General features: G+C 39.5%; 1 protein-coding gene across 2 annotated transcripts in view; it reads right to left on the reverse strand.

Moving 5' to 3' along the window:
- Nucleotides 1–625: 625 nt before the first annotated feature.
- The window catches only part of BBS9 (Bardet-Biedl syndrome 9), a 450,363-nt gene continuing 439,814 nt past the window's right edge, over nucleotides 626–11,174 (reverse strand). Inside the window, exons 22-23 of one of the 2 annotated variants that reach the window (XM_077775407.1) lie at nucleotides 1,281–1,394; nucleotides 626–1,066 (exon numbers count right to left, since the gene is read on the reverse strand). In XM_077775407.1, the coding sequence (XP_077631533.1) occupies nucleotides 1,035–1,066; nucleotides 1,281–1,394 (146 nt within the window). In that variant the 3' untranslated portion in view covers nucleotides 626–1,034. The remainder of the gene's footprint in view (nucleotides 1,067–1,280; nucleotides 1,395–11,174) is intronic. The other variant, XM_077775408.1, reaches the window with a different exon arrangement.

Below are 11,174 nucleotides of genomic sequence, written 5' to 3' on the forward strand. Positions count from 1 at the left end.
ACTGGCACCAATTTTAGTTTAAATAAATCAGTCTTGCAACTGTACTTTTAACTTGAAATTGGCAAAATCTCTTTTATTTCTTGCACATTGTAATGTGTGAATTATTTTACAACCTGATTTTTAAAAAAATATTTTACTGTTTATTTTTGAGAGAGAGACAGAAAACAAGTAAGGAAGGGGCAAAGAGGGAGACTCAGAATCCAAAGCAGGCTCCAGACTCCCAGTTGTCAGTACAGAGCCCAACGTGGGGCTCAGACTCACAAATCGTGAGATCATGACCTGAGCTGAAATTGGCCTCTTAACTGACTGAGGCACTCAGGCACCCCATAACCTGAATTTTTAAAAGGTGCCACATGGGGTAACGAAAAAAGGATGTTAATGTACTGCCTTCCTAGAAAATATCTGAACATTTTCACACAATACTAAAAACTTACCTTCTTCCGTTTTTAGCATAAGAGTAAATATAAAAATTCTGTAGTTTACTTTATATATAAAACAATCATAATTGAGTCTTACCGTGTGTGGAGTAGCAAAGTTTTCAGTTCTTTTTGATTTCTTTCCTTTGAAGAAAGAACGTAGAGAAACCATCTATATAACCCTCTAGTTATAAATCAAATCCAAGATATTGTTGGACAATGAGATGCTTTATTAAAGTTGATACATTTACTATATAAGAATTCTGTGAAAAGAACAGGGTATTAAATTACTTTGGATCTAGGTCTCTGCCTTATAAAGTCTGTCCCCAAAAGATGTCCTCTCACTATATCCGATGGCTGCAAGCATACAGGTGACTAAAAAGCAGCAATATTTTTCCCTTCTAGGTTTCAACTGACTTGCCTTGGGTATTACAAATCCTCCTCGCACAATAATAATAATAATAAAAAATCCCAATCCCTAGTCTACATAGTATCATCTCCGAGCAGGTGAGATGGATGAAGCACCGGGCCAGCCCTACATTTGTGCTTGGCCTGAGGTCCACACAGGATCAGCCTTGAGAAAGCCATCTTCCCCTCAACCAGACAACTCTACTTGAACTATTCCGAGACTCCTTGGAGGGGTGAAACTTCTGGAAAAAAGAAAGAGGGCAAGAGAGAGAGAGAGATGGTTTGAATATTGAAAGGAATATACAAATGATCAAATTCAGCTGCACCAGTACTGAGGGGAAGGATGAAGTAGTTGGAAAACAAGCAGCTTTGCAAAATGCTCTCTGGTATAACAAGAAGTGACCAGAGTGCCACTGTCCCTGACATATCATTGGTGAAGGCCACCCATTTTCTTACCAGGCATGGGCGTCTCTACAATGAGGTGCTTGTGGTTGGTAAACAGTTCAGTGGAGTCTTGCTCTATTGATCTTTCTTCTAAGTCTGATTCTGGGATGGTAGTACAGCCACCTACTTGGAAAAAATGGATACAGTATTTTAAGCAATGTGTAGGAAAATCTGCCTCTCCACACGGCAACCACAGCTTAAGAACATACCAATCATAAAGATAACAAATGATGTGAAAACAATCTTCAGGAGCAGACCAAAAAGAATAACCATAAATGTCTCTCTTTTTGGTGAAAATATCAGGAATGAATTATTGCCCCCAAGGACATATTATGCCGAGATCACTTAGCAACAGCAGCAATGGTGTTGCCTTTAAATTTATTCTTTTTAAAGTTAGAAAAGACAAGACCGACAGCACATGTGATATCCGTAATATAAAGGAGCCCCAGCAGGAATTCTCTTTAATACCAGAGCATCAGAAACTATAAAAAACAAAGCACATCGACCACGAGGGAATGAAACTTTTCGTGAGCAAAGAAGAAGGCTGCTGGTATTCTGAGATGGTGATTGTGGTGGTATTTCTCTGGAATTTGACTCTAACCCTGCATCCCAGCACCTCACAAGACAGACACAAACACTTCATAATTCAGCAGCAAAGCCTTAAGCTACATTGTGGAAGCTTTCAATTCCAAGTCAATTCCACAGTGATCTGAGGATGAGCCAGCACCACTGCACTTCTGAAATACTGGGTATAAGTCATTTGATTTTATTCACCAAAATCTTGTGGGGGAAACTCATTTGAGAATTTCTTCTTGTCTATATCTGCAACTTGATTTGACTAATTTGCCATCATTTCCCAGAAATGTACTGACATGTTGTATACTATACATATTTTTTTCCCAAAGCTATTCATCTTGTTAATGAAGTGTGAATTTTCTTTTCCTTTTCTGAGGCTTCTCACACAGAGTCCAAAGCCTCTGTACTCAAGTTTGGCTTTATGTATGAGGGGGTTTATGAGGAAAAAGAGGGTATCACAGCACTGATTTGTAAACCACATTGTTCAAGTGAAAAGGAAGTGGCAAGATCCCAAGTCTGAAGATTACCATTTGTCCCTCTGTATCACCTCTGAAAAAGAAAATGATGCCCAGGAAACTTGAAAGAAAAGCATTTTCACATTCATAAAATAAGAATTAGAGGTAACCTCAGAGGTCCCCCAGGAGGAAATGTTGGAATTCCCCATCAATGCAATGAAACTTGCCCAGCTATATCTGAAAATGGCATGAGCCCCATCCAGAAGGAGAACCAGGCTTATTTTTAATCTCTTTCCAAAGCCTGTAGATCATGGTAACAATAACTATCATTATTCAGTACTTTCAAAGTGCTCTGTCCATATTATCTCATTTAGTTCCTAGAAACTATGAAATAGGTATTATTCTCATCTTACAGATAAGAAAACTGAAACCTCATGAGATGTAACTTGCCAACATCACACAGCTCCTAAAGAGTAAGGAGTAAGACCAAACTCCCACCGAAGTTGACAACTTCTAATGCTCATGTTATCTAACCACTGACTTTATGACTCTCAGTTGCAGCATTAGCCAGAGATACTGTGGCTGCAGGTCTCAGGTGTGTCAGTGAGGCTTTATCCTACATGGCAATCCACTGAGTGTGGCTGCCAGGAGTGCTGTTTAGAGTATTGTGAGGCCAGGGCAGGCTCCAAGGTGCTGGGACCTTGAAAAAGACCAAGAAATAGCACCCTTCTTCTCCTCTTGGCCCCTCATCCAGTTGAGAAAAAAAAATAGGGTATGTATGGTGAGAGAGAAATACTTCTCTACGACTAATGATAGGGAAAAACAGAAAGAAGGGATGTGCTCCCTGCAGAACAGAACCTGGTCTTAAGAAAAAAGAACCTAGAATGGATTGGTTTCTCATTGCACACTCAAAAATCAGGTTAAGGCATCTCTGGGGCAGTGGGAGGGAGGAAGTAGGCCGAGACCAGGAATATTCTACTCATATAGCTATCTTCACACACAGGAAACTTCAGGCCTGGGAAAGAAGTGTACCCAGCCAACAAATGGGAAGAGTACAATGATCAGTTGGCGGCGTCTGCCATGTTTTTGGAGAGAGGTAAGTCCCTACTGATTAATTGGTGTCCACCTTTTTATTTTTTTTTCTTTTATTTTATTCCAGCTAACTCAATATTGAGGCAAGACAGACAATAAAGACTTAAAAGCACTTCCTAGTTCTTTAATCCATGGACATAAAAGGACAAGTCAGTCATTACAGACTATGAACAACTTATGTAATTTCCTCTTTTCTCCTTGGCACAAAAATTTTTGCCTTGTCCTTAGTACAGAGAGATAACACATCTCCAAATCCCACTGCAGGGCTGACCAGTCACTTGCCCTGGGAATCCCACCCCGCCCCCCTTTTGGGGGATGCCTCCATGCAGCCAGACTGACCAACCATATGCCCCGAGTTTCTGCCCTCCTAGCTTGGAAGAAACAATAAGGTATGGAGTCTGGCATTTTGACCCATGGGAAATGGGAGAAGGGGAAAAGTTGGGAAGAGAATTCCCCTCCTGCCTCTCCTGGGTGGATTCTGACTGATTATTTAACTTTTGTCAACCTCTAGGAAAGTACTGTGTGCAGGGCAGAGGTACCTGCTGGGTCTCTTCACTTTATATTACATCACATATTTCCCTGACTCCCTTGCTTTTTTCCTCATCCCTGAGTTTGACGAATAAACCATCATTTTAATACTTGCCTCGGGATCTGCTTTATTGCAAAAATCAATGATACTGGAAGTAGTTCTAAAAAGCTGGCCTTCAACATGGAATTTTGAGATTAAAATGCCCACCTATGTGTAAGAAATAGGGGTTCCATGGCTAGGAATAAACAGGAAGGGAATAGCACTGTTATGTAATTATGTAAGTTTTTATCCACGGCTAACTGGAATGAAGTGCACGTAGAGGTCAAGAATGGCAGATCAAATAGCTGTGGAGTGGAAATATTTATAATTATAAGCATTCCAGAATAGGGTGGCTGCTTCTGATGACTAGATACCCTGGAAAAATACAAAATGCCAAGTATGGGGAACCTCATAGGCAATGAAAGGCACATCCGGAAACTCAGAAGCTTACTGTAGTCTTGAGAGTTTAAGTGAGATCACTGGACACACATCACTGGCTATCACCAGGAAGACTTTTCGAAATGCAGAATCTTAGGCCTGACCTCAGAGCCACTGAATTTGAATATGCTAAGAAGGACAGATGAATACATCTGATGGGATTTTTATTAGGAAAAAGAAAATATTTGTTAAAAACTTAAGAGTAAGCAGTAAAATGATAGAAATAAAGTATAAAACCTCCAGACTAACAGAGACCCTCTGAAGCCTATCCGTGGAAATGGAGCCTGGTTTCCACAGATATTAGATGAAGTATCCTTGGCTTAGAGCCTGTCCCATCAAAGGATAAGGGGAAGAAAAACCACAGCTGGATGAAATCATCCAAACACACATGGTGTGTGCAACACATAAGAGCCAACAGGCAAAAACAAGTGAGGGCCGGGGGATCTCCTGATCTGGAAATCCTAGTACCATGGACCCAGTGTGTGCCGGGCACGTGGTTATGAATTTTCAATGTATTAGCTCATTCAATCCTCAGACAACCCTATCAGGAAGGGTTTACTGGTCCCATTTTACAATTATAAAAATACCGTTACTAATTTGTATTTTTTCCTCTGCTTTCCCTCCTCTTTTTCCTCTTTCTGCAAAGTTTCTATAGCTTCCTTTTGTGCTTCCCTACCTCAGAAATTTGTACTGAGGCCAAATCAAAAGTAGGCTGAAGATACTTTCTTTTCTAGCCTTGGTCTTCCATGGCCTGAGCTCGCTGATGATATGAAAGTGCCTCTGGGGAAAGATTTTCTCTAGTAATTCAGAGGGTTAAAGAGACCCAGGTTGGACCACCCCAAGGGAGCAAGGCATCAAGGGATGGAGTCGTCGGCACAAGGAGGGTTAGGCATCAGGAGCCCCAACCTCACCAAGGATTCCCTTGTGCACCAGGTCTCTGCTATGGGCTTAGACAATGAGAATGTTGACAGTACTGTGGCCCTGTTTTCTGAGTCCATATGGAGATAGGAGCCAAGGGAGGTGGGGTGGGCAGTAATAACAGAGACTAAATTTCCCACCTTTCCTGCTAGGAAAGAAAATAAAATAAAAATTTTGACATTTTTTGCATCCCTGACCTAGCTTTCTTTGCAAGACTAAGTGTCAGGCCTGCGAGAAAGTCTCAATTAATTGAATGTAAACCTAGAGATTACATCATTTGTCAAAGGTCACACAGCAAGTCTACATGAGCTGTAGTCTAGCTCTTTCCATGGCAGCCATGCTTCTCAAAAGGACCAGTTTTTAAAATTTCCAATCTATCTAAACTAATACTTTTGTAAAACATGATAATAAAAGGAATTACTAGAAAAATGAAATGAACAATAAAGCAGCCCTCATCCATTAGTAATAGATTCAATCTTTGTAAAAGTACTCTGTCAGTTGCTTTAAGTTTTTCAACACTTACTCTAGATTTTAGGTAACAAAAAGTCTGCAGGAAGATGCCAGTCTTCTAGCCACAAGTTATGGTCTACCCTAATCAATATGATATACAGAATTAGAGGAGAAATAATAATTCAGCAAACTCCTAACTATCTAAAATTCAGATAGCCAGCAAACTCATCTTGGCAACAGGGACTTCTCACAACTTACATATCTCTGTTTTCCTCAAATATGTGGCTGGCAGCTCCGTCAATGCAGTGTCCAGAGCGGCCGCTATTGCTGTGACAGTGGAGGGTGTCCAAGTTCCCCAATTCCTGCTGCTGCCACAACTATGGAGCCTACTTCTCTTTCTGTGCTCTTATATAAGAGGAGCTTCATTAAGAGAATCTGGGATCAGGAGAATTTTGGGTGCATTTTCATAAGAGAGCAGTGTGATAAGTGGCAGCTAACCTCTGCAGGTAAAATTTTAAAACATGAAGTATGTATCATGAATTATGAGCAATCAGCATAGAAGCATGTAAAATAAGATGGTTTATAAATTGGAGACTAAATATTTAGGAGGATATTTTTGAGGCCCTTTACTATGCTGGCTATTCCTCTGAACTGTTAACAAATTATGTGCAAGCTCATTTGTGCTAACCACACCTATATGTAAAAATTTGGGTTTTTTGTAAGTTAATAGCACATTAACACGTATAGCAATTCGCATGTAGCCAGAAAATTATTTATGTAGAAAATCTTACCTAAAATTCCAGATAGGAGATCACCCTATATATATAAAGATAATTCAATTCTGGGAGTTTTTTTTTGGTTGTTTTTTTGTTTGTTTGTTTGTTTGTTTTAGGGAGTCCAAACTAGCCTCAAACTTGTTTCTGAATTTAAAAGCAAATGATAAAATGGTTAAACTTCTTCCTTACCAGGTGGAATACATTTTCTCAACAAGGAAATTACACTAAGGAATTTCTACCCACTGTCAGAAAAGTAAACAAACAAAAATAATGATAAAAAAGAACTTGGGCCCTATCTATAGGTTGCTACTGTGGCATTTACTATAAAATTTACAGTGTTCAAAGGCCAAGATAGGAGGCCAGGCAGAAACAAATGGGACTCTCTTCTAGAATACTACATAGAGATCAAAATCAGGATGACAAGGTAAGCATTGATACGCTGTCAAATGTGTAACCAGTTAGCTGTCACGAAAGAAAAGCAAAGCCCTAATTTGTAGTGCCTGCCCATTTCCATGGTGTCAATACTCCCATCATGGCCAACTTCCAGTAAGCAAGGTGAAATTACAAGTAGGGCACTTGGCAGAGCAGCGCAGGAGCTCACAGTTAGATAGTACTTTCACCGTACAGGCTCTATAGACACCAACTTCAAGAGCACAGATAATACTAAAATGCAGTAAAATATTAGTGAAGAGTTTTGAGGTATATTACCTTTGTTCTTAATACAATGTATTTGATTATAAATTTATATAATTTAGTTTTTAATAATGCCTGAATTTATCAATGAGCTCATAGAATTCCTAAATATTCAACAATTGGCTCTCATGAGCTAGTGAGAGCCAGCTCTAGCACTGAAGGTGGGCATGGTATATGGGGTTTAATGTTAGATTTTGAGCCCTCCATTCAAATGTGGTACAGCATTTATGATCCAACCAATCCTCTGGAACAAGTTATTTCACTTCAATGAGCCTCAGTTTCCTTATCTATAAAATAGAGGCTATGACATTCCTATTTCATTAGAGAGAAAGTGATGAGTGCGTATAAGTGCCTGGCACATTGAAAAACACAATTAACTTTTGACTGTTTATTTTCAGGTCAAAGTTAGGAACTCTAAAAGAAGAGTAAATAGGCCAAGATGAAAGTCCTTACAGGTGGGAGTCTGAAAGGGCAGGTTCACACAGGCTGATGCCTGTATGGGTCAAAGACACAGCTCTGGATCAAAAAGGAAAGTATACAGAAACCTTAAACGTAGGGCCACCTCTGAAGCGGACTACTCTATATTACTCATGCCCTATCTTATATCTTTCCTTCTACTTGATTAGCTGAGTTGGAATATTTAAGTCTATCCCCAGGTGAATCCTGGTGGCCCAGCTTACCTGCCTCACTATCTAACTTATAACCCAAATAGCCTAAATCAGGAGTTGGCCAGATAGCAAATATTTTTTAAGCTCCCCAGGCCATCTGATCTGTGGTACAACTACTCAATTTTGCCACTGCAGTGCAAATACAGCCAAAAACGATATGTAAACATGAATGAGCACTGGTTGTGTTCCAATAAAAGTTGATTTACTAAAATAGGCAGTAGGCCATATTTGGCCTATGGATCATAAATAGTTCGCCAACCCCTGGCCTAATCCAAGGCTCACAGAAAGCCACTCTTCATACAGTATCCTAGAGGCATTTAATACTGGTAGATCACCTTATAGTATTACTATAATAACTGGAGGAAGGAGGAGGAGGGACAGGAAGAAAATGAAAAGGAGGAGGAGGAGAAAAAAAAGCAGTAGTTTGAAAGCATATTTTTTCCAGGGCGCCTGGGTTGTGCAGTGGGTTTAGCATCTAACTTGGGCTCAGGTCATGATCACACAGTTAGTGAGATCTTATAGTCCATGAGTTCAAGCCCTGCATTGGGCTTGCTACTGTCACCATAGGGCCTGCTTCAGATTCTCTGTCCCCCTCTCTCTGCCTCTCCCCTGATCTCTCTCTCTCTTTAAAAAAAAATAAACTTTTTTTTTTTTTTTTTAAGAAAAAGCATATTATTTTCCCTATTGCTACAGTGTTCTTTTGGTTTGGGCAGTGATAAACTATTTTTTAACAGACTTCTTTCAGAACCATTTTAGATGTTCAGAAAAAGTTAGCAGATAGTACAGTGAATTCCCATATAACCTCTGCACAGTTATCCCTATTGTGATAACTTACATTAGTATGGTACATTTGTTATGATCAATGAACCAATTATTGTTAACCAAAGCCCGTAGTCTATTCAAATTTCCTTAGTTTTTACCAAATATCTTTTTTCTGTTTCAAGGTCCCAGCTAGGACACCAAATGACATTAGCTGTCATGTCTCCTTTGGCTCTTCTTGGTTGTGACAGTTTCTCAGATTTCCCCTTGTTTTTTTGATGGCCCTGACAGTTTTGAGAAGTATTGGTCATATATATTGCAGAACGGACTTCTACTGGCATTTGTCTGATGTTTTTCTCATGAGTAGGCTGGGAAAAATTTTATAAGAGGTTTCTCTTTATAAATCATTAAGGTTTCCAATATTTCAGAATTGTATCCAGGTGTTTATCTTTCCTTCTTTCAAAAGTGAAAGCTAAGTGGGCAGTGAATGGAGAGGCCACTGAAGTGGAGAAAGGCCAACAGTGAGGCTTAACCTAGACAGTGAAGTTGACAGTAGTGGACCAGGCTGGATCTGGCTGCTGAACCAGTTGCTCCATCTGTAAAAAGAGGGTCTTAACGAGAACTATCAGGAGGATTACATGAGACCAGGTACACCTACTACAGTGTTCAACATACAGTCTACTTTATCATTTCTGCCCTGTATGAATTTTTTTGGGCATAGATGTACATTCTGCCTCATTTTTGTGGAAACAAAGAACTTCAGCTTTCAGTTCAACCACCTTCATTTAATAGATATCAAAACAGGGGCTCAGAGATTGTAGTATGCCCTGAATGTCCCAGAGCGAGTTCTGATTCCCCTGCTTCCTACACCACTAGAGCTTTCTCAAGAATGCCTCCTTTTCCAGAAAGATCTCAATGGATTTGTTCGTGTGTTGGCTGTCCTAACTAGTACTTCCTTTCAATGACACAGAAAATCCAGCAGGTTGGCAGGCTGTTCTTTGGGTATATTTTAAGACTTTGCTGATTTATTTTCTTGCAACAGTGACCTTTGCAGTCAATTAGGTGTATGGGTGAGAATGTTCCATTCCTTCAGGGAGGAAAAAAAATCTTTTCTTCTTTTTTCTTCATATATGTAAGAGAAATCAAACAAGGTGACACTGAGAATCACAAATGACCCTAGACGCTACTCTGACTTGCCTGCCAAAAATCGTCTGTTTATGTGGCCTGAACTGCCACTTAGAATTAAAAACACAGAAACCTCAAATATACACCAGTGATATTTTTCATTTAATCAAGATTTAGTTGGTGGATACAGTGTTTTTTGAGGTTAACATTCAGATTTCATTTCAAAGGTTTATAATTCATGTGAAGTGTGGGGAATGGGTGCTTTGAAAATAATATTTCACTATTTTAAATATGAAGGGCTTCCCAAAGAGACTATGAGTAGTTCAAAATTTCTCTAAAAATAGAACCATTGGGAAATGGTTTATTCTTTATCCCCTCCTCATCTCTTTATCTATCTACACGTGTGTGTGTGTGTGTGTGTGTGTGTGTGTGTGAACACATACGAGCGCACAGGCATACAGACATGTATAAGCATTCTCCTGGTAATTCTCCTTTACTGTGTTCATTCCTAGCTGCTTTTATTTTTATTTGTTTGTTATTTTGAAGTAGGCTTCACGCCCAGCACAAAGCCCGTTCTGGGGCTTGAACTCACCACCCTGAGATCAAGAACTGAGCTGATATCAAGAGTCAGATGCTAAACCAACTGAGCTACCCAGGTGCCCCCTAATTTGTTTTTAAATATATTTTTTTCTAATCCAATGACAATGTAAGCTTAGAAAACCAGTATCTTACTGTATGTTTGTATAGTGATTTTAGCTGAGCATTTAGAAACTTTTTGGCAAAGTTTGGCCAGTGGAAGGAAGGGAGCAAGTAGAAGAAACAGGGAGACAGAGGATGAAAAGGAAAGGGGACAGAGAAGGATGAATCACCAACATAGTCTATGATTCTGTGTACACACTCCTATGTAAGATATTTGGGGTGATTCCCTGAAGCTGTAGACGATCAAATATTTGAGCATAAAAAATACATTAGCAATTAGGAAAACGTAATGAAAACCAAGAGGTGTACAGCTAGGAAGAGTTGTGGATAAAACACAGATTAAGGACTTATACAAGGGCTATGGAGGAGATAAAGGGTAAAAAGTTCTAAAGGAAAAGTAGGGCTACACTTCCTCTGATCAATCCCCCACTGACCTCTCCTCTTCCAAAATGAACTTCAGATCAAAGTGTCTGGTCTGCCCCATACTTGGACTTAACATTTCCTCAAGGGCACATCATAATTGGTAAGGCTGTGCTGGATGGAAATTGTGTGTGTGTGTGTGACTCTGTTCTGTGCTTAAAAGCCATTCTGGGCTTAGAAAGGTGCTAACTATGTGTTCCAGAAAAACAAAGCATATATATATATATATATATATATATATATATATATATCTATATATATATGATTAT

The sequence above is a fragment of the Crocuta crocuta genome, unplaced genomic scaffold (genome assembly GCF_008692635.1).
Source record: "Crocuta crocuta isolate KB4526 unplaced genomic scaffold, BGI_CrCroc_1.0 scaffold197, whole genome shotgun sequence".
Taxonomy (NCBI): domain Eukaryota; kingdom Metazoa; phylum Chordata; class Mammalia; order Carnivora; family Hyaenidae; genus Crocuta; species Crocuta crocuta.